Source organism: Desmodus rotundus, chromosome 3 (assembly GCF_022682495.2).
Source record: "Desmodus rotundus isolate HL8 chromosome 3, HLdesRot8A.1, whole genome shotgun sequence".
NCBI classification, from domain to species: Eukaryota; Metazoa; Chordata; class Mammalia; order Chiroptera; family Phyllostomidae; genus Desmodus; species Desmodus rotundus.
The window spans coordinates 137,267,263-137,290,853 of record NC_071389.1 but is presented as its reverse complement, the minus strand read 5'-3'; the positions used below and the strand labels follow the sequence as shown (position 1 = coordinate 137,290,853).

At 37.7% G+C, this 23,591-nt stretch overlaps 1 protein-coding gene across 4 annotated transcripts in view; it reads right to left on the bottom strand.

Annotated features, from left to right (window-relative positions):
- Positions 1-23,591, bottom strand: part of PTPRR (protein tyrosine phosphatase receptor type R) — a 237,516-nt gene that overhangs the window by 24,968 nt on the left and 188,957 nt on the right. For all 4 annotated transcript variants that reach the window (XM_045184745.2, XM_045184746.3, XM_045184747.3 and 1 more), the window contains 4 exons: positions 17,461-17,647; positions 14,812-14,896; positions 6,795-6,874; positions 6,239-6,376 (listed from right to left, as the gene is read on the bottom strand). In XM_045184745.2, the coding sequence (XP_045040680.2) occupies positions 6,239-6,376; positions 6,795-6,874; positions 14,812-14,896; positions 17,461-17,647 (490 nt within the window). The remainder of the gene's footprint in view (positions 1-6,238; positions 6,377-6,794; positions 6,875-14,811; positions 14,897-17,460; positions 17,648-23,591) is intronic.

The window sequence follows — 23,591 nt, the reverse complement described above, 5'->3', positions numbered from 1 at the left end:
TTCATGATATCAGCCTCCACTCCTTCTCTCACCAGAAATCAAACCCTTCTTTGAGTCCCTCACATTCCATTAGAAATTGAGTCCTGTGTCTTTTATCTCTGTAACAACTTTTAAATTTGTCCCCTTTTCTCAATACACTCTTCCATCGTCTTAATTCTATACCCCATTATCTGTTACCGGGACTGTTATTACAACTTCTAACCTATTTCCCTTCTTCCCCTTGCTTTCCTCAAATCCAAACCCTGGATCCTGCCACCAATTATATTCCTGATAATACAAATTGCATTTTGTCACTCTGTTTCAAAACATCGTTAGGGGCTCCTTGTTGCCTAGGTAATGAAGACAAAGGTTTTTGTTTGTTTTTAGCATAGTTCTATATTTTAGGCACAACTTAACATTCCAGTCTCGTCTCCGTCTCCCTTCGTGCCCTGCTATGCTGTGCTCAAGCTAAACCACTCCGCCCACGAGGGCCCCGTGGCTCCGGTCTGCCCCGTGTGCCATCCTCTGCCCGCGTCATTCCCTTGTGGGCCAGCTCATTCTTCAGGGTCCTGTGATAAAGCTGTAAAATTTTGTCTGAGCTATTTGGTCAGATAAATGTAATAAAAGTTAATCTTTTATTTTATTAGGTAGAGAAAGGATGGGAATGAAAGAGGAGAAAACATAATGTGATTTTTATATGACTTTTTAAGGTTAAATGGTTTGCAAGTGCTTACTGGGTCGATCAATGGGCTAAATGAGGCTGTGAGTAAAGTCACATAGTTAACTCAGATGAACGATGGGTGTGAATACGGAGAAAGACTGTGGCTGTGTATACGTGAGGGAAGTATTATGTTAGGTCAAATCACCAAGTGATTCCCTCACTTTACCAAAGATAAATTTGGTAACTTATTTGCTTTCTAGTGTCTTGAATCATTACTTGGCCTATTATGTTGGGGCAATAATTAAGTGCATGGGCTTTGGAATTAAACAAACCTGGATTAAGATTTGGCCTCCATCACTCACTAACTTCGAGTCTTTAGGCAAATCACTTAACTTCTCTGAGCTTCTGGTTTCTCCCATCGTATAGGGTTAGCAAACCTACTTGGTACAGTTAAAGTGGAAATGAACTGAATTGATACATGAACTGTGCTTAGCACGTGCTTTCAGTGCACAGTGGTGGGTAGCAGACACCTTCCACAGTATATGTAATGTGATCAACATTCATGGCCGCTTCCCTGCTCTCCTAGAAAGGGGTGACAGGGGCACCAGCTAACTTCCAGAGGTGGCCTGAGGAGTCTGGAAAGGTGCGAATGCTACCCCACTCTTGGACAGGCCCAACTCCAGCTTTGTAGGTTTGGGCCACTATGTCCTCTTCGGTAATGCCACAGTTCGTGTTTGAAAGAGTTTGCGTGCTGGGTTTTTATGTTCTCTTTCTTTGAGAATTCCCTTCTTCTTGCCATTTATCGAAATGAAGGAACTCAAATTTACCAGCAACACAATCTCTTCTTTTTCTTGCAATATAACTGATTTTTCAGCTCCATTTTTTAAAGTTTTTGTTTATTCTCATTTTATTTTAAAAAAAACCCATGAGAATATTGTAGAAAGGTTCACGAAAATATAAAGCCTGGGAATTTCTAAAGATAACTCCCCCTTCATTTTGGGGGGAGGAAATGATTTTTGTCTATTCTAAACAATGACGCTTAACACAATTGAAAGTTGGCACATTTTTGGTAAACAGCGTTTTCCTGGTAGTGCAGAACCTACTGCATTTTTCTTTTGGGCCAGACTTCTCGGTATCATTCTGGTCTGTAAGACACACAACATTTCCTCTATAGCGTTATGTTTACATCTCTGGAGAGTCAGGATGGAAAAGAATTTTTATTTTAATTTAATGAACAATCAACAATGGAAAAGTCAAAATTTTTACTGTACCATTTGGTATTATGACAGGCTACTGGAAAACACACATAGTAAATTACACGTAGAAAACATAATATGTTTAACTTTGATATTTGCAGGAGATTTATCCCAGACATTTAAAAGAGAAGAGGCTAAAAATGGTAAGAATAAAAAAACCTTTCCAATTTCTAAATTCAGTCAAAGAGATAAACAAAAACCTCAATCAGCCCTTAGTGTGGTTGTTATTTTAAAAAATATCTATCTTTCAACAGATCCACTTGGCTTTCCTATGGAGAATGTGCACTCTGAGAGTGGTACCAATAGGCAGCTCCAACTATGATGAAGCTGAAAACGAACAACGGGTGATCTACTCCATTCCAGACTCCGCATGGAGAGTTCTGAGCATCATCAGTGTCACACTGAAACACAGATTTAGCTTATTCAGCACTTGGGTCGGAATGATAGCCTTTGTCTTGGGGACAAAGGAGAAGAATTGGGTCTTTGGCATGTTCTCCCCTGGCTCACACCATCCTTACTAACATCTTTAAAATATGTCATATATTACTCAGCCTCTACAGAATGCTTCTGACTAACCGACGATCTTAGCTGCTTCTATCCTGGGGAAAGAAACCCTGGTTCAAGAAGGTGAAGCACTACAGACATACTTCTGACATTTTCTGTAAGAGTGAACGCATGCACCACCAGGTTTGAGGACTGAAACGCTCGAGACACCAAAAACTGTGACTTGGCTTATGGTTCCTACGAATTATTCCGTAATCCGTGTGAGCTATTGTTTCACCTATGCTTTGCCAAGTGTTAATCCTAAATAAACGTGCAACACTGACAAGTAAGAAATGTTTTCTGTGGAAATATAATTTGCTGCAAAACATTTACATATGTACACTCACATAATTACATAAATTAGAGTGCTTTTTCAATGTTCATAATATATGATTTTATTTTTAATTAAAGAGAAAATAGAATTTGTAAGGGCATGAACGAGCTTTCAGAAAACACACCGTGACAGCGTATTGAGAGAGTTATGATTCACACTGAAGTGGTAGGGGTAATGCACTCTACTCAGAAATGTCGCCAAATCCTGCATAGATTCTGGGTTGTCAGTTACTTTCTTTCATCCCTCTGTAGGTATTATTCAACTGACTTTTGGCTTCTATTTGTACTAAGGAGCCATTTGTTAGTTACTCTAGTGGCTAAAATTGTCTGTTCAGACAGGGAAATAAAGAACAAACTGACAGTGACCAGAGGAGAGTGGGGAGGGGGGTCATGGGGGAAAGAACGGGAAGGGTCAAGTCAAGGAACATGTATAAAGGACCCGTGGACAAAGACAACAGGGGTGGGGGGAGGACTGAATGTGGGAGGTGACGGGTGGGTAAAGCAGGGGAGAGTACTGTATTTTGTCATGTATAATGTGTTCCCATGTGTGATGCACACCCACATTTTTGGCCCAAACTTTCAGGAAAAAAAATATTTTGTTTTGATGTTTTAATCCAATTATTTATTTATATTTAGAAACAAAACAAAGTATCATATCCCAGGGTATTATTTTGCATACAGATCTCATTATTGCTTTCTAGAGTTGTACTGTTAACACATAAGCATAAATAAAAGAATTAAAAACATTTATAGATACTGAATTAGTACTGCCCATGTAAAATGCACATCCTTATTTTTTCCTCAAAAATTTGGGCAAAAATATGCACATTATACATGGCAAAATACAATAATGGGAGAAAAGTGGGGACAACTGTAATTGAACAACAATAAAAAATTAATAAAAAATTGTCTCTGTTCACTTTCATAGATGTGTCTAGCTGTGGATTTATTTTGAGTTATCCAGTGGAGGATTTATTGTGCTTTTCAACTTTGAAAGTTCATGTCTTTCATCAGTTTTGGAAAATCCCTAGTCATTATTCCCTCAAATATTACTCTGTTTTTTATAGTCTCCTTTTTCTTCTCCCAAAATATCCATTTGACATATTTTGGGCATTTAAATATTGTATTGTCTGTGTCAGAAACTCTTTCATATTTTTGGTCATTTTGAGCTTCTAGGTGATTTCCTTAGCTCTATTTTTTTAATCTAGTAAATACTCAGCTGTGTCCAGCCTACTATTAAACCTGCCTAATGAGGTTGTCTTTTAAATAACAGTGTCTATATTATAATTATCTCTAGTACTCGTTGCTTTGTTTAAAATTCTCCCTAGCCTTTTTTGATAGTAACTTGCACCTTTTCGAGTTTTTTATTTTATATTTTGTGTGCTTAATTTTAAAAAATATATAGCTTATACTGTATAGTTTCTATTCTTCAAATTTTTGTGGGTCTATTTCTACTTTGCTGCTTCTTCTGATTTTTCCTTATGTTGTTTACTTGGGTGCCTCATAATTTTGACTTATGAGTTTATATTTTTTTGAACTTTTTCTGTGGAAATTCTGTGAAATCGATGCCGAGGCTGTATGCACCAAAAAAGTTTTTGCCTTTGTTTCTGGAAAGTGCCACAGAGCATTAGCAATCCAGTATTATAATACTTTTTCTGTTAATTGCTCCACTTGGCATTTCCTGGTTTTTGAATTCTGAATACTCAAGGGAACCTTTTTATTTATCCCGTGAGAAGCCTGGGCTAAGACAGATGAATTTCCTGTTGTAGTGCTATTTTGGTAGGCGGGTTTATTTCTGTGGTTCACCTTTCACTGAGGGCATAGCTCTCGCTAGTGCCCCCTTTGTGGAAGGTCTCAGTTCTCAGTCCTGGCTTCTGCAAGTCCAAGTCCTTGTCTCCGTCTCTTGTGTCATCATGAAAGCACAAGTAACATGTAATTCTCTGGTTTTATGCCTTTTATTCCATTTTTAACTGCTGGGATTTCCTTTCTTTTTTTCACGCTCTGCCGTGCCTGTTATTTCATTTCTTACCAGGATAACTGATTTTGTAAGGGGAGGTCTTTCAGGGTACCTAGCCTGCATATTAAGTTCTATGGATGTAGATACACAAAGAACACAACTCGTAACTTTGAAGAATCTTTTTCCACCATGAAGTTAAAATGTTGTGAATATCAAACAACTGTGCAGGAATTGTTGGTGGCTTAATATGTCTGACAGATTGAAAGTGGGTGAAACAGCTGAGAATATTATGGGTTATTTTTATTATGCCACATCAGGATTTCACATACAATTCATAGAAATGCATTTACTTAGAAAACCATGTAGTGAATTAAGTATATACCTTCATCTACTAGTCAAAAATATACTTTTTTCCAAAATAAATTTCAGGAAAAAAAACCCTTCATCTATTGTAGCAAAAATAGAAGAAAATAACAAACTTTAAAAAACTTATAAAGTGCCATTGTGAGCCTGGATTTTCTTGATTAGCTAATAAAACTCACGAAAGGGGTATAAAGGAAAATTCAGTTTTCTTAAATTCTTGCCGTCATAGTGAAGCCCTGTTATAGTACTTTCAACAAGAAAACAAACCCAAAAGCTGACAAAAATCAGACTGTCAACTATGCCAATAAGAGGACAAAATGCCCCGAAATGTAAGCAGGACCTGGGACAGCACCCTGTGGGAATTACACAATTTTATTTTTATGATGCAAAATGCAGAACGAGTATTCTGTTTGTAAGTTAGATCCTCAGAAGGAAATAGAATCTAATTTTGTCTCATCCATGGACTCTTTTTATAGAGATATTGAGAAAGTCGCTTGGCTTTTGTGACTTTCTTTACATTTTTCTTTAAATCTTACGTTCTTAGTGAGGCTCCTCCTGCCCACCCTGTGTGGGTGCCACTCAGCTCAGTCTTCCTCCTCAGCACCCCCTGCAGCTCAGCACACTACCCCCCACTTTTTGTCTGTAGTATTGACCCCGTCTAATATTTTTGAACTCACTATGTTTATTGGTTTTGTCTGTCACCCCTCACCACCCCCAAGAAAGTTAAAATCTACCAAAGGCAGGAATATTTGTGTGTTTCGTTCACTGGTATATTGTCAACAACTAAAATTGTACAATACTTGTCACGTAGTAGGTACAAAAATTACTTGAGATACAAATGAATAATTTTTATGCCACTGCCTATAAATCAGGATGATAATTTGTGGTCCATCATTTCCTTACTGAGACAGGTAGATACATGTGAGAAATGAGTATTCAATATATATTGATTTATCTGAAAGAAAGTTGTCATTAACAGAATAACACCAGTTACCATTTTGGGAAACGTAAAGCAACCTACTGCTTAAATGTCTTAAAATTTCCATCTTAAATGTGTTATTAAGTACATGGCAATTTTGCTTATGCAGTATCTCTTCTATAGCAACAGAAAATATATAACATTTAGTACTTGGGTAAAGGTCATACCTCATTTTTTTCTTTGAGTTTTGTGATCATAACAATCACAGGACTATCTTCCTGCCAAACCATCTGCCAGAAATCATTCACGGTGTTGATCATGGGGCCTTGCGTGGCGATGAACGCTTTCTCTCTGCCACGGTAGCCCTAGTTTGAGTAAAGATACAAAAGATTGGCTTTGAAGTTCAGGCCTTGCACTGAAAATTGAAGTAAAATATCTTCAGAACAATATAGCTCTGCTAGTGCAGCTTAATTCATTCCAACACAGTAGGGCCCCTGGCTGTCCCCCCAGGAGTCAGCATAGCAAACGGCAGTGACCGTCACAGTGCTGTCAGTCTCCACCTGAGCCCCCAACACGGGGCTCCGTGGCCACAGATGCACAGGAAAGAAAGACTCATTGTAAAAACCCACCACCAGTGTTGACTATGACTAAACAAACAAACAAACAAAAATTTGCTAGTAACCAAGTCAAAAGTAATCCATTCTAAGGAAAAAAATATAACCCCAAATTCCAAATAGTAAGTTGACATGCTCATGAGAAAGAAATTGATATTCATTTACTTACCCTAATATAATTAGCATTAATGTAGGTGCTCAAAGAATCAGTTACATTTTTTGGTCTTAAACACACTCTGCTCAGGGGATCTAATGAAGAAAATGAGAAAGAATACATGAAAGTCTGTTTTCCTAGTTAACTACACTAAATATATCACTCTTGCTAAAGTTTCCCGAACACCAATGACCAGAACTTAGTGACACTGGTAACTTGCATACTGACCAGCTGACATGAGTCCCCGTTTGTCGTTGCAGCGTCTGTGCGTCTGCCCTTTGATGCATTCGTGTTTATTGAGGGACATTTGGGCCCATCTGGACCCCCGTTCCTGATGTAAATCTCACCCATAAGCCTGAGATGGTGAGTTTATCCTTCATGCCATGTTTTTGTGGGCTTGTGACTACTGACCTCGATTCTCATTTGTGCTCTTTTTCTTGTTCTTCGGGTTTGGAGTTTGCTCCAGATCTCCCCACTCTTGTCTCTCTTCTGTCCTGCCCAATGGCAAGCGTTTTCTCTGACCCAAACCCCCTCTTACTGCTCGGAAGAAGCTTTCTTCACTTACCATGTGTGTGTTCACTGACAGCAGAAATATCTGATATTGAATAGATTATTATAGTGTCTTCAAGTCTAAAACCACTTTCCATCAACAAGTTGAAAGGCTCTTCATGAACCATGGTATTGTGGAAATATGGTAGTCACTTTTACCAACATTTACATGAAAGAATTAAGATCAACTCATCCCTTTATAATTTCTTTAACGTGGTATACTCTTGAGTCTCTTGAAGGCAAGAATGGACATTTTTAAATTCTCTGTGTTCGTGACCGTCACAATGCTATCAGTCCTCACTCATACACACACACACACACACACACACACGTCATTCAATAAATGTTTATGGTATTGATGTAAATGGTCCCTTTCATTTTCCCAAAAGCCAGTCTTATCCACTCTTCTCTAGCAGTTGTTCTATTGTTCTTCTTCTCCAGGCAGGTAAATCCCATTGGTCCTACCTCCTCACCTACAGTCCAGTCCTCATGTGCACTCCAATCTATCTTAACTCTAGTCTATGCAGACACTGCTTTTGCTTATGCCACTCCTGACCATTTTGTTACTAAACCCATGTCCCCTCCTCTGTGACATTCAAAACATCAACCGTATATCTTTGGGGAGTTCTCTCTTCCCGTGGGTGCCAGGTCACAGCACTCTGTTTTCCTGTTTGATCGCGGCATTCCCTCGCCCAAGTGCCATCCCTGGACCCTGATTGCCATAGTGGTATTTCCCGAGTGCTACCTGTAGTCATTTCTTCTGCAACACATACAAGTAGTCATATGATGTATAAATGAGACCATCTTTAAACAAGAAGGTTCAGTAATCAAATAAATACAGCAAACACTGAATTAAGCAAAGTTGAACTACATTCCTTTTACTGCAGAACTTCTCAAGGTCTTTATTCTGCTCATGTATTTTGTGAATATCCAAGAAGGTATTACCTAAAAACTTACTTGTCCATTGAACCTATTTTATTGTGAATACTTACTAGCAATTTAGACAGCCTAGAGCAGCAGTGCTCAAGACAACTTTCTGTGATAATGGAAATGCCTCTCTCTGTTCTGTCCCTAATTACAACTGCTAGCCACGTGTGGCAACCGAGCATTTAAAATGGGGCTAGTACGAACTGAAGAACTAAAGTTTTATTTTTAATTAATTTAAATTTAAATTGATATAGCTGTATGTGGCTAGCGGCTGCTCTGCTGAGCAGGGCAGACCTAGAGGATGAAACCTGCTCCTTAGCGGGCCCAGCAGGCCTCCGCCTCCCCCGCCCCGCCCCCCCCCCCCCCCCCCCCCCCCCCCGCAGCCTCGCCACTGCCCCACACACACCATATGCTCCCTTTACACAGACCAGGGAAATCTCAAATATTCCACATTCTTGCAAATTTTACGCTTTTTATTCCGCTGCCCTCTCTGCATGGTAAAACCTTCCTCATTCTTCAGAGTTCAGTTCAAGAAATCTCTCTCTCTGAAGCCTTTCCTGGACTTCTCAGAGAATTAGGTGTTCCCTTCTTTGTTCAGGCTCCCTGAGCCTCCTTTTAGTATGCACCGTCTTGCATTTCAGATATTTAAATCTCTGTGTTCCCTCAATGGATTGCAGTGGGCCCCTTGAGTGCAAGAGCTATAGTTAATTAATTTTTGTATCTTTTGTGATTTCTGTTTGGTGTGTGGTTCATAAGAATTAATTTCTATTAAGAAGAGTAAAATACTGCTTTTGACTTTCTATATTTTTTTCTTTTCTTAACAAAGGGGACAGGAAAACTTCCATTCCTTTTCAGTATCCACTGATTGTTAGAAGTTTCCACAAAGACTCTACATCATTCAGAGTTGAAAAAGCCTATTTCCTTCAATTTTTATAATGTCTGCAATGTATATGATTTATTTGACCCTATAAACTACTTAGGAACAGGTCTTTGTCAAGCTAAATTAAGTTCATGTTAAAAATCAATAATTTATACTATATCTAAGTACTTAAAGGTTTTCAATCACATATTAAAAAAAAAAAAAAAAAGAATCAGCCCTGGCTGGTGTGGCTCAGTGGATTGAATGCTGGCCTGCAAACCAAAGGGTCACCAGTTCAATTCCCAGTCAGGGCATGTTCCTGAGTTGTGGGCCAGGTCCCCAGTAGGGGGTGCTCAAGAGGCAACCACACATTGATGTTTCCCTCTCTCCCTCCCTTACCCTCTCTCTAAAAATAAATAAATAAAATCTTTTAAAAAATAACAATACAATATATGACTGAGTAAGAGAAAATGAAGGTTTCTAAACAAAGCATTGTAACTGTTATCTTGAACTAATAAAACAGCCAAAGATGAAAAATGTTACCATTACCAACATTTTAATGTGATTATTTTCATCACTACTGTTATAATTTTTCATGTTATGCATTTAAGTGTATGTATTAGTCAAATTCACTATAATTTTTATCGAAACAGATATTTCTAGGTAATATGCTAAATATTTACTGTACCATTTATAATACCTCTGGAAAGAATCAGTAATAATTTCAAATATTAATTAAACACTGGTCATTTTTCCTGCCTCTCTTCTGTTCTTTTTTATTTTCTTATTTCTCTCTCTAGTTCTTTTTTATCCCTCCTTCCTTCCCTTCTTTCCTTCTTTTCTTCCTCCCTTCCTTCTCTTCCTCTCCTCCCTTCTTCCCTCTTTCCTCTTATTTTTTTCCTCTCAACAAATTATTGAACACATATAGATTCGGAAAATAGACCACGTAAAATTTCCTACCCTAGTCTCTTTAAAATACCTGCTGGCAATCTTAAGTCTTCTATTTCACAGACAAAATGGTGCCTGGATCCTGGTATTTTGATTGGTATCATATCAGATTTTATCAAAGGTTATTTTCTGTGTTTAAGATTTCTTCTCCCGGAAGAAATGTGTTTGAAATTCAAAGTCAAGAGAAGAAATGATTAATGAGGGACAAGTGTATCACTGCTAGGGCAAAGGCAGGGCTGAGAGGAATAGGACTGCTTTCATAGATGTATTTAAGATAAATGGGAAACGGGAGGAGAGTCAGGGATTGGCCACACCTTCAAGGTAATTGGGAGTCATCTTCAAATTTGCTACAGGAGAGAGAGAAGACTCTAGCTCTGCATTGCCTCATATGGCAGCCATTAGCCACATGTAGCTTATTAAATTTAAATTATTTAAAATAAAATAAAATAAAATTTAAAAATCAGTTCCTTGGGTGCACTCATGATACTTCAAGCATTCAGTGGCCACAGGTGCCTCCCAGATGCAGATCTGAAGCAGCTCCATCATCGCAGAGGGTTTAGTGGGCAGTGCTGGTCTTGGCAATGGAAGACAGTGATGACGTAGAAGCACGTTTTTAAGACTCATGCGAAAATTAAAAGAGAAAACAAGGCTCTTGAATATGTTTCTTTTCCAACTGTAAATTTTTTACTGTATAGATAGTGTCCCTACTTTCTGAAATTGGTTCTGGGCTTAATGATGGATTCATTGTTTTTGTTAGAGAGGAAAAGGAGACATTAACATTAGCTGAGGGCTTACTATTACTTGGAACTCTCCTAAGAATTTCACACTTACTGTCATTTAATTCTCTCAATTGTCCTGTAGAGTAGTATCATTATCACTGTTTTAAGGAATAAAGAGTAGATGACATAGGAAGATTAAGTAGCATGCCTTAAATTGTAAATGTTTCGCCAGGGTAGGAGACCAAGTTTAATTCCAATATTTTGCTGTAGTCACATAACTTGTCCTAATGGGTAGTTAACTTATTTGCATATCTATTCTGTTCTATGCACTTAATATAATAAAACAGAAACATAATTTAAGTAGGAAACATTATCAGGCATTAAATTTTTAAATATGAAATGATGGCTAGAACAAGTAGGGTTCTTTAATTTTATCTACATTATTTTACATTAGTATAAAAAGTGGATTGCATAGAAGAAATATGCATAAAATTTATTATCATTATTATACTTCATTGTACAAATAACTTCATATTAATATATGGTAGGATTTTCTCCAAAGCTTTTGTGATTTAAGATGTGAACATATTTTCATCACTAATGTTTGTTTATATTGCATAGTAATTTGATATAAACTTGACCTTAGCCCTTTAATCTACCAGTTAGACTGTTCTGAGCTAGGCCGGCACTGTCCTTAGGGAAGCAGCTATACTTTAATTGGCTCTTGGCCGTCCATATTTCTGCTGCAAAACATCCTCAAAATCATATAACCTCACTATTATGTACAAGCTGGCAAGCTTCTAAACTTAAAATTTTATTGAATATAAATGAACAAGCAAAACAGACAGAGACTCATAGGCACAGAGAACAGACTGTTGGCAGCCAGAGGGGAGAATGTCGGGGGCGCTGGGTGAAAAAGGTGAGGGGATTGAGAAGTACAGGTTGGTAGTTACAGGATAGTCATGAGGGTGTGAAGTACCCTGAGGGACCATAGTCAATAATATTCTAATAACTATGCATGATGCCAGGTGGGTACTGGAAATATCGGGGGAACACTTTGTAAAGTATGTGAGTGTCTAACCACTATGCTGTACACCTGAAACCAATACAAAATAATACTGAGTGTTAAAAAAGTGTATTGTAGGTCAAAATAATAAAAATATCATAGCATTTAAAATCTTAATTATTTGCTAATTATTTTATGTAATATTTCAAATGAATCTCATATTACAGCCTAAAACAAACCTTAAAGAACAACTTTGCATATTTGTTCTAGTCTTTTTCTGATGATTTTCAACCAATGGTGCGGCTTGGCCAAGCCATATTTACTAAATTACGTTTTGTGCAACAGGGCGCGGGTGTGATATTCAGACTACAGACATTTTCAACAGAAACTCCATCATTTTCAGCATCAGTTGTCAGCACAGGTACCCTGGCTCCAGAGATGCACCCATTTCTGGGAATGGAAAAGCGGACACGGGACTATGAATCGTCTGCGCAGGAAATAGAGAAGGCTGAACTTTGAAATGATCCTAATAATTTTCAAATCCTTCTGAGATTAGATGGGTAAATATAATAACTGGAATGGATGTATATGCCCTAGTTACCTATGTTTGGTAAATTTTAAATTAAAAAAAATCTTAACCCAGAAAAAGACATCAGTCCCGCCACACACCAGTTTTATCCCATTCAACCAGATGTAATTATAAGATGCCTTTCACAGTGACTAGCCCTAGGGTATTTAGATTAACTGTAGGGATCAGTCGAAAACATGCTGTAGCAGAGTGACTTTAACAGTGTGTTTCCAAGTCCACCTAAAGGAAAGCCCAAAGATACCATAGTTCTTGCTAGTACCATAAATATTAAAAATTTGCTGTATTATGAGTGAATTAATGGACTGAATTATGACTCTACTCTTTCAATGTCAATACTTAAAAAAAAATCTTTGTGGTTCTATCTTTCCAGATCTATTGCCATGGGAAGTTTATGGATTTTGCCAAGACCCCAACTATATCTGTTTGTTTAGTGATTTAAAATGCCACTTCCTCTCCAAAGTAGTTTTGCCACTCTAGTAAGAATTAATTACCGTATTTTTTGGACTGTAAGATGCATTGGACCATAAGAAGCACCTAGGTTTTAGAGGAGGAAAATAAGGAAAAAATTTTGAAGCAAAAAATGTGGTCTTGCTCCTGCCTCCTGTGATCCCACTCCACTGCGCCCCCCCACCCCGCGAGCCAGGCAAGCTACATTCGGACTGTAAGACACACCCCCATTTTCTTCCCAAATTTGGGGGAAAAAAGTGTGTCTTATAGTCCGAATTTTGATTTTTTATTTTTATTTTTATTCACAGAGTTTGCAACCATCACCACACTCAATTTTATAACATTCTTTTCTTGCCCCCCTTTTTTACTGAATTTATTGGGTGGCACTGGTTAACAGAATTATACAGGCTCAGGTGCAGAACTCCACAGCACATCATCTGTACACTGTACTGTGTGTTCACCACCCCAGTCAGGTCTCCTTCCATCACCATTGACCTCCCCTCTATCCTTCCCTACCGCCCCCAGGGCCCCCCACCCCAGGCAGTTACCACACTCATGTCTGTGTCCATGAGTTACATTTTCTTTATTCCAAAAAATCAACTCTATACCTTTTAGCAGTCATTTCCCATGTCTCCCAACACTAGGCAATCACTAACGTAGTTTCTGCCTCTATAGATTTGTCTATGTGGATACTTCGTATAAATGAAATTATATAATGTAAGGTATTTGTGATGAATTCTTGCACTGAACATTTTTCAAGGTTCATCCAGGTGGTAGCACATATCAGCACCTCATTCCTTCTTATTACTGAAAATATTCTGTTGTGTGAATGTACTGCATTTTACTTTCCTATTCATCAGTTGATGGACGTATGGTTGTTTCCACTTTGGGGGCTATTATGAATGAGGCTGTTAAAAATTTGTGTACAGCTTTTGTGTGGACATATAGTTTCACTTCTTTTGGGTATATACCCAGGATTAGGTTGTCTGAGTCCTACATTAACTCTTGGTTTTACCTTTTGAGGAACTAGCAAAATGTTTCCGAAGTAACTGCACTTTTTACATCCCTACTGAGAATGTATGAAGGCTCCAACTTCTCTACATCCTTACCAGCACTTGCTATTGTCTACCTCTTTTATCATAACCATGTGGATGTGAAGCGACATCGCACTGTGGTTTTGAATTCGCTGATGGCTAATGATGTTAAGCATCTTTTCAAATGCTTATTGGCCAGTTGTATATCTTTTACAGGGAATGTCTATTAAAGTTCTTTGCCTATTTTTTAAATTGGGTTATTTGGTTTTCTTATAATTGAGTTGTAAGAGTTCTTATATATTCTAGGTAGAAGTTCCTCATTAGATATATAATTTACAAATGTTTTCTCCCATCTTGTAAGTCATCTTTTTATTTTTGGCAGTGTCCTTTAAAGCACAAAACTTTAATTTTGGCGGTCAATTTATCTACTTTTTCCTTTTGTTGTTTGTACTTTTGGCGTCATATATAAGAAACCATTGACTAATTCAAGGCTCTGAAGATTTACACCTGTTTTATACCAAGAGTTTTATAGTTTTGGGTTTTACCTTTAGGTCTTGATCCATTTTGAGTTAGTATGTATATGGTGTGAGGTAGGGTCCAATTTTATCTTTTATGCATGTGAATGTCCTGTTGTCCCAATACCATTTGTTAAAAAGACTATTCTTTCCCCCACTGAACTAACACCCTCAGTGAAAATAGGCTACAGTGTGTGGCACTATACAATTTTAGAACCATGTGTCTCCTAGAGCTGCGAGCTCACCATTATGATACGAGTAATGCAAGATAAAGTTTTTTATACTTAGACCATTTTAAGGATTATTAGTCTTGGTATTTGCTTGCAACTCCAAGTCTGGTGCGAGTGTGGAAGTCGTGATGATGGGAAATGGGGAGGCAAGGGTAAGTGGGGGAAAGCTTGCGCTTTACAACACAAACTAGCTAATCCAAGAAACTTACTTGGCAAAATGGTCTTATAGCGATTTTTAGTTCCATGACGTGGAATGTCAATTTCCTTGGGATCCACAAAGTTCATTGGTATTTCCTGGAAAAATGAATGATACCAAATTAGTGCGTCTAATGCTTCCACAGAGAAAATCTTCACAGGGGACATCTGATCAGAAGCTCCACTGCTCTCAAAGTCTTTATACATAACAGACCACCCCCTCTGGTCGGCCACCACCCTTCCTTTCACAGACAGGTCGGCGGCACCCTGGGAAGCTGATTCCAAGAAACAGTTTTCTGTGTTAGAAAGCATAATTTTATATGTAGTTCTTTAAAAATCATACAAAACTTGGCTTAGATTTTAAGAATCCTGTGCTGCATAATTGCTGAAAATATATATAAACAGGAAGCTGAAAATGGATATTTTAACAGTATATTCAAATTTCTTCAAATCTTTATGTAAGTTCAGTACCCAAAATTTCTCTATCATGAATTCTTTTAACATTAATTGTGACTCTTTTAATATTATTAAAACATCCCTCCCTAAAATGGTAAATATAAAGGGTTTTTTTTTATTGATTCAAGTAATGACAGTATGATGCTTTTTGTGTTAAAGAAGGGTCTATAATTGTACTCTTCCTATAGTGGTTGTCGATGCAATGCTTTCAGTGAAGGGCATCCAGACACTGTTTTCTCTCACTTAACAAGACTATAAATATTCTCATTGAGCTGGAAGATACGCCGTGTGACTTAAATAACCAGAGAGGGCAATCAGGCAGACGCGGCCCTGCGGGAATGCCTTGGACCCAAGCGGCAAGCATTTGCAGCTGGCTGGAGAAACCACCAGGAAGCCTGTTTTCAAACGGGTTGAAGCAAATATTTAAGTATTTGATTATACAAAGTGTTATGTTCTCTAACTTAAAATTCCACAAAGGACTGCTAAGATAAGGTTAATGTGAAATCAAATAACCTTTATCTCTAGATCACATAAAATAATATTTTTGTTACTTAGATGTTCTCCACTGGAAAATATAACTCAAAAGCCAAATATTCATTGAAATGAAAGAAAGTATCTATAAATTAGTTCAAATTGCCCTACTTTTCAGTCAAGCTAAAAACTTGAGGCAAGCCTGACTATCTTCTGAGTTTGAGACTTGGCCTATAAAGAGGAGTCGTATACTTTTAAAATATTATTTTTTAAACTTGCATTATTCTAGAATTTATAATATTTATCCCTACTCTCTGCTGTAACTAAATGTGAAAATTCTCAGTCCAAGTCACCAAATAAGCAAAATGGTGGAATAGTCAGTAGAAACCACATGTTCACATCTGGTGATTTCAAAAAGGACAGCCTGTTTTGGCAAAGCCACGAAGCAGGTGATATCTTTATGCCTCCCCTGCTGCTTCCTGTTTTCTGATGGATAGTTTGTCATCTTCCAGCATTATGTCTCTCTTTGATACCCCTTGTTGGCTCCATCTTTCCTTTTTCCTTTTTTTTTTTAAACTAATTTTAGCTCTGGGTTTTTTTTTTTTAAGGTTTATTTATTTATTTATTTTTAGAGAGAGGGGAAGGGAGGGAGAAAGAGAGAGAGAGAAATATCAATGTGTGGTTGCCTCTCACGTAGTCCCAACTGGAGACCTGGCCTGCAACCCAGGCATGTGCCCTGACTGGGAATTGAACTGGTGACCCTTTGGTTTGCAGCCCACGTTCAATCCACTGAGCTATACCAGCCAGGGCTCCATCTTTCCTTTATAGGAAGGGCTTATCTTAAAGAACAAAGACTCTCTGTGATTCTAGAAAAGAATAATGGATATGCCTTTGGCGAGTTGTGTTATCACTGACTGGATGCTTTATCTCTCTAAGCCTGATTTTCTTTGTATATAAAAATACGACACTACACACTCTGCTTTGAAAAACTTCACTTTGTATTTTACTTTAAACACTTGATAATCATCAGTGAGACTAATAGTGAATCTAACCCACTGCTGGATCTTTCACTATTAGGGTCGTTGCAAACATCTGAACTAACACAGAATGATCAATTTATTACTCTCAACAATTATGGCTTAAGATGTACAACTGATTTAAGATGTACACTGATTTAAATGATCTATAAAAAGAATATTCCCCCTTGGTCAACAATTAGATCAAAGAAAGTCTAATCTGTCTACACGATCTGTGAGTAGAAATGTGTTTTCATGAATTAAGTTATCCCTGGCAATACTGATGAGTCACCATCATTTTTAGTTGAAACTCACAATTATTTTTAGCCCACATTTGTTCTTCTCCCGTGTTCCTTAGTTCATTAAAGAGCACCGTGTTGCTCAAGGTAGAAAACTAGGGTACCATCCCTGCCTCCCCCACACAGTGACGGCAAGACCGTTGCTTCATCCTGGAATGCTCTTCTCTGCCCAGCTGCCCTTGCCATTCCTTTGTCTGGTCATCTCCTACACAGTCTGTCTCAAGTCACTTATCCCACCCTAATTTGCTCACAGCGATAGTTGATGAGCTGCAGGGTGGATCTAAAACCCTTGCACTTAACCTTGTGAACAGCAACCGTCTGTTGATTGTTCGGTGGAGGGTCGTGCCATTTTAGTGTGCGCACCTGGTGCCTAGCTTATCAAAATACCTAATGAAGGGTGAATAATAAACAACTGGCTCACCATGAATTCACTTTGGAGTAAATGTGAATTTGCCACGATGTCCCTCAGCTGTGATCTTGTGAGAATTCGGCTGGCTGACTGCAGATACTCCATTGCCACCTTCTCCCGTGGGGTTGGTATAGCCACAAAGGGTTCAACATTCCCCAGGCTACTCATGTCCAAAGTCAGAGACACATTGGACCCTCGTCTACATTGGAGAAGAATGTTATTAAGTTTAAATACCGCATGAATTATTTTGATTGCACAAAGCTGTCTTTCTGTACCTATACACAATTCAGTGAGTACTTTTACAGAAAGAAGGACCAAATACCTTTTGCTCTATGGTACCATAGTTGAGTATAGCAACTATCCATAGTTTCTTTACAGGGAACTGATAATTTCATTGTTGGAAATAACTCTGAATTGAGAAAATGCACTATAATTTATTAACTGATATGTTTGTTACAGAAATAATAGGATGGCTAGTCATAGTAAATGAAAATTTTAGGAAAGGTGAATATTGCATTTGAATCGAGGAATCAGGTATAACACAAAACCAGCACTAGTTATATGTATGTCTGAGAGTCCTATTTACAAATCATATAACCACCTGATATTTTTGACACAAATATTCTGTAGTCTTGATTTTACTGGACGTGGAAAGCTTGGAAGGGAAAAATCCCTTTATTTTAGTTCAAGTCATTGCTACTGAAAAAGAATTTAAAGGTTTAAAAATGTATGTATTTTTGTAACTTTAAGTCAATCCCTAAAAGATTGTGTCTGCATCCTCCATTTATGCATGTATGTATATATGCACGCATGTGTGTCTCTATTTGCACATGTATGCATGTGTTTATTTAACTCTGTGATAAGCCTATAAGGGGCCGTAGAGATCCTGAGTGACGATGTGTCTTCCCTCTATAATTTCCCTCCTTTGGTTGGGAGGCAAGATAGGACTTTGCCAGCTTGTAGAGGACCCTTGTGTGCTGAACACAAAATGTGAATGCCTCTTACCAGAAACATTAGCTGTGTGTAACCCAGGAGAAGCTATAAAATAGACTGAGGGTCAATGTCAGAGATCACATTAACAAGAATTGTTCAATTGAAAGGAGCCTTAGGTGTGTCAGGTGATTACATCTGGTGCCAAGGGGTTGGGGTCCCAAGGAAAAGCAGAGCAGGGTAAATTAAAATAGGGCAGGACAAATGGGAATAGAGTAAGAGTAGATAGTAGGTCTGGCAGATTATTTCCTGTGAATGACATATTACATGCTTATTATAGAGTACTACATCAGAAAATATTCAGCCCTTGCTGGCATGGCTCAGTGGATTGAGTGTGGGCCTATGAACCAAAGGGTTGCTGGTTCGATTCCCAGTCAGGGCCCATGCCTGGGTTGTGGGTAAAGACCGCACTAGGGAACGTGTGAGAGGCAAACCACACATTGATGTTTCTCTCCCTCTCTTTCTCCCTCCCTTCCCCTCTCTCTAAAAATAAATTAATAAAATCTTTAAGAAATAAAAAATGAAAATATTCAAGAGGCTAGAGCTTACTTTTAAATGATAGAAAATTATTAGAACACATAACAAAAAAAATCTCATTAAACAAAAACATATCAGTTCCTTCTTATGTGTCTGCCTCTGATTGCAGCTTTGGTGCCATTCTATAATTTGATGTATTATTATTTTTTAAAATTTCTAAATGGTTTGTAGTTGTGTTTTTAATCCCTGCTTTTACTTGATGGTTATTTAAGTAAGTATTTGCAGTTACTTTTTTCCTAGTGCATTTGCCAAATCCTGAGTTATGTATGTGAGTCTTTCACAATAATTGTGTTTGTTTTTCTCCTTATATTTCTATTAGTTTTTACTTTATATATTTTAGATATTGTATTCCTTGGAGAGATTCATAATTATATCTTCACTGTATATTTTTGTCAATATTAAATATTTTCTCATTAATTTTATGTCTGGCCTCACATAGGACTTTTTAAAAGATTAATATTAACATACCTGTTTTTTTATGGCATGTTTTCGAAAAACCTTTTCCCCCCATCATTATTTTTTACTCCTTTGGATCACTGCACTAGAGAGTATTGGACAGCATTCTGGACACCCATAAAATATCACCTGCCGGAGGGAGGGATGTTTGCCCCCTTTCACTTTTGGGGTGTGTGTGTGTGTGTGTTGGTGGTGGTGAGTGATGGGGCTCCTTATTTCTGGGCAAAAGGTAAACAGTTGAAGAGGAGCAAAGACTGGCTCTGCTTTCAGGTTGAGAATTTTAATCCATTGTTAATGGGAAAGCAGTATTTAAAGTTTCTCAATCCAATTCTCCTGGCCTTTAAATTGGCAGAAATTCCTTCCTGATTCTGATAATAGGTTGTTTATTGGTTTTAGTTTTTAGGGGATTTGTGAGAACCTGGCTTTTTCTGGTTTCACGGGTATTTTAGTGAGGAGTTGGGAGAGGCTGCTGAGGGGGTTGTTAATCGCACGCCACTTTAAACCATTATTCTATTCTGTCAACCTTCAGTTCCAAAAGTCAAAAGTGCCTGCAATCTGCCAGCTGAGTGACACCCGGGGCCACAGTGCTGTAGTAGGAGGTGAGGTCTTGTCCATTCAGAGTGCTCATGTATGAAGGAGGAGGCGTTTGCGCTGGGCCTTGAAAGGAAAAGCACAGGGGGCACATTTTGGGTCGAGGGTTATTTCTGACAGAGAGTCTGGCAGGGGAAAAAGTGTGGGAACAGGAAATGATAAGACATCTTTGAGAAATAGCGTATAAGCAGTTTTTGGAATTGAGGGAATAGGTTATGTAGGAGAGATAAGAGAGAGGCAAGAATCACAGAAACTGTAAGACTAGAAAAAGTCTGCCCAAACCCTGACAAGAGAGAATTCAGAACATCAGGTTATAGCCACCTCTATTTTGGCTTCCCACTGCATACCCAGCCCAAACCTGGGATTGAAAGGGGGGTCCCAGGCCTAAGGTCCATCTGATCTAGCGAGTAAATTTCCTAAGGGTTCCATGATAAACTGAGAAAAAACTATGAAAGCATTTTCAGGCAAACTAACTTACTAAAGGAAGAATGACTTTTGTCTGGCAAGAGAAGAAAGAAAGGAAACTAATATTTATTAAACACCAGTTATTTGCCAAGCACTGCTCTAAGCATTTCACATGTGGTGTTTCAATCTTCGCCACAGCTGAGGTATTACCTTCACCCGTTGCTCAGGTGAAGAAATCACTAATTTAGGAACACAATAGAAGAGCAACATTTCATCCAGCTTTGACCTTAAAACCCAGGCTCTGTCTGCTTTGTCACCCAAAAGCGAGGGGACGGTGGGCAGGTTATGTGAGACTACACAGCTCCCTCCGTGAAGTCAGTTGTTGGGGGGAAGGTCAGTATTTCTGAGGTACACTGTGGAAGCAACACAAAATTCAGGGGTGAGAATTGGGTCTTTACAGTCATGTTTGTCTGGGCTGCCTCTCCCACGTTGCTGTGGCAGGCCTTTGGGCAGGCTATTCAGCCTTGCTGCATCTCCATTTCCTCCTCTTTTGTAAGATCAGTAATTAAGTGTACTTACTTCAGGGAGTTGTTACAAGGACTAACCAGATAGTGTAAGTAAGTAGCTTATGAAAAGCCATGTCTATCATTAAATTTCACTAAAAATGAATAAAGTTCTACATAACTCTCACCTTCTGTTTCTCTCAGGGACCTATTTTAAGAGATCTTCACATAAACTTGAAATTGTTTACACTATTAGCTTTAACATTTGAAAAACAATGGATAGAATCTACACATCTGTTACTAAAGAAAAATACATCCTTCTTCATTACCTATTTATCTTCCGATTTCCCTTTATTGTGACAAATCCATTTCCCCTGAACCCTAAACAATTCCAGAGCACTTCACCTCAACACCTCAGACAAAGTCTCCAAGTTCAGTTATGAGGTTAAACTTGCACTGGCTGTTGACCTTAGAGAGAGCATTTTCCCTGTGGCGGCCCTTGTCAAGTACTCTCCTATCCTGCCGTGAAATGTTACCACGGGGTGTCATTACCTTGGAAAAATCTCTGGTTTTGTTAATTCTTACTTTCAAGGAGCAAACAATATTTAGGTTTATTGAAATACGGTGGAATTAGGAAATTGTATCAGTAAAATCGACTTAAAAATTTGGAAACTTAGCCATGTCTTGTGCTTGGAGAGAAGAGATTAACTGCACATCCATATAGATTTTAAAGGGTTACTTTTTCATTATAAAAACAGCATGCTTATTATAAGAAATTTGTATAATCCAGAAGTTTTAAAAAAGGAAGTAAAATCACTTAGTCATATAAACTTCATTAGCATTCAAAATGACTTGAATTTTGCTATTTTATAGGCGGTAATGGTAGCGGTTTATTGTTTTAATTTTTCTTTCTTTGGTGAGAAATACATTTTCATATTCTTGTTCATTTGTTGCTCATTATCTTTGAGAATTGTCCTTGCTCTTCCTTAATGGTTCTATTATGACATTAATATATTTATTATTGATTACCATTATATAAGATATTAATTATTTTCAAACTTATCCATTGCAAATATGCAATTTATTATTGTCTTAAAATACTAAGGATTTTTAAAAGTTACATTTATATTTATTTAAACATATTTATCTTTTCTTATGTTGGTTCTTATACCAGTTAATGTCTCCTGGAAGTTAAGATTTTTAAAAGTTAATTTTTTAATATATTTGTAATTTATTTTGGGATATGATAAAGGTGAGAGTCACCTAGGTGTTTTTTTTTACCCCCAAATAAATTACCAATAATTCTAACACAACTTACTGAACAATCTTGAGAAGGGGTGATCTTTTGATATATGGGGATATTAAGTTTTTAACTAGCATCACTGACTAATGATCTGGAGGACAAAAATAACTCTTTACTGAACTGAGAGAACCTGAGTTTGCTCCACAGCGCCCATGAACCAAGAGAGTAAGCAATGAGGATAGACTCAAGAAGACATTTTAAAAATAACACAAATATAAGACTGTAAGTGAAAATTCAAATGAAGGTACAGGAAAAAGTCTAAAACATTTAGAGAAAAAAATTAATGGAAATATTAAGAGACTTGAGCCTTTAATAAAAACAGATTGTGGAAGACTAAGAACACGAATTCTTACTAAGAGCTTTGTTTCCCTCCTGTTGTGTAACTCTGGACACACTGTTTAAACATTTTTTATGTCTCACGATTGCTGTTGGACAAAAGAGAACATAATAAAAAGCTTTATCAAGCTCCCACTGTAGCACCAATTATTATTTATGCCAGAAAATAAATAAGAGAGAGGAAATTCAAAAGATATCAATGCAAACAATTGAAGGAAAAAGCAAATTCTTAAGGAAAGGTAAAAGGAATGCAATAAACAGCATGCTAATTACAATTAAGTAAAAAGGAAAACATGGATAAATATTATGGGCCAGGGTCACACATCAATTTCAGCAAGAGAACATAAACAACTCTCTGTAGAAACTGTTCAATTCTGCATCACTGCTCCTAATGACCAACACGTGGGAAGAAAAAAAAAAACAGCTTAAAAAAGATACAAGAGCACTACATCTGAGTACTGAGATAACTCAAAACTAAGCATTTATTTTCCTGGTAGTTGGAGCTATGTGTCGGGTTTTAGGAGTGGGATTTAGGCAGATGGGACTGACTTTCCAGCCTGTGGCCATGGGCTCTTATTCTCAGATCTGGCTGATCCCGTAGCAGTACCTTGGCCACTGAGAACAGCAAGACTTCAAGCCCGGCCCCTCTGAGTACCCAATAAGGAACGGAAATGGGAGTCAAAGAATAAAATAGAACAACTGATCATTTTGCCTGTAGTCCAGGAAGATGTCCTTTGGAAACTATTGGATTATGGAATTACGTTTCAATGGGAAATGGTGGCAGCTGCTTATCTTGAAGTGCTTGAAACCAGAACAGAAAAATAAGCACCAAGAATTATTAAAAAGAAAATTAGTTCAAAATGTAAACAGATCTGATCTTTCAGAGCTTTTCCAATTATAATTCTTTCTTTGTTATTCTGTAAAAAATACCCATAATTCGTTCAGAGCTGTCTGTATTAGTGAACGCATCCAACCTGACAGGGTGAGGAGTGAGAAGTCTAATGTTCAATTCTCTCTGGATC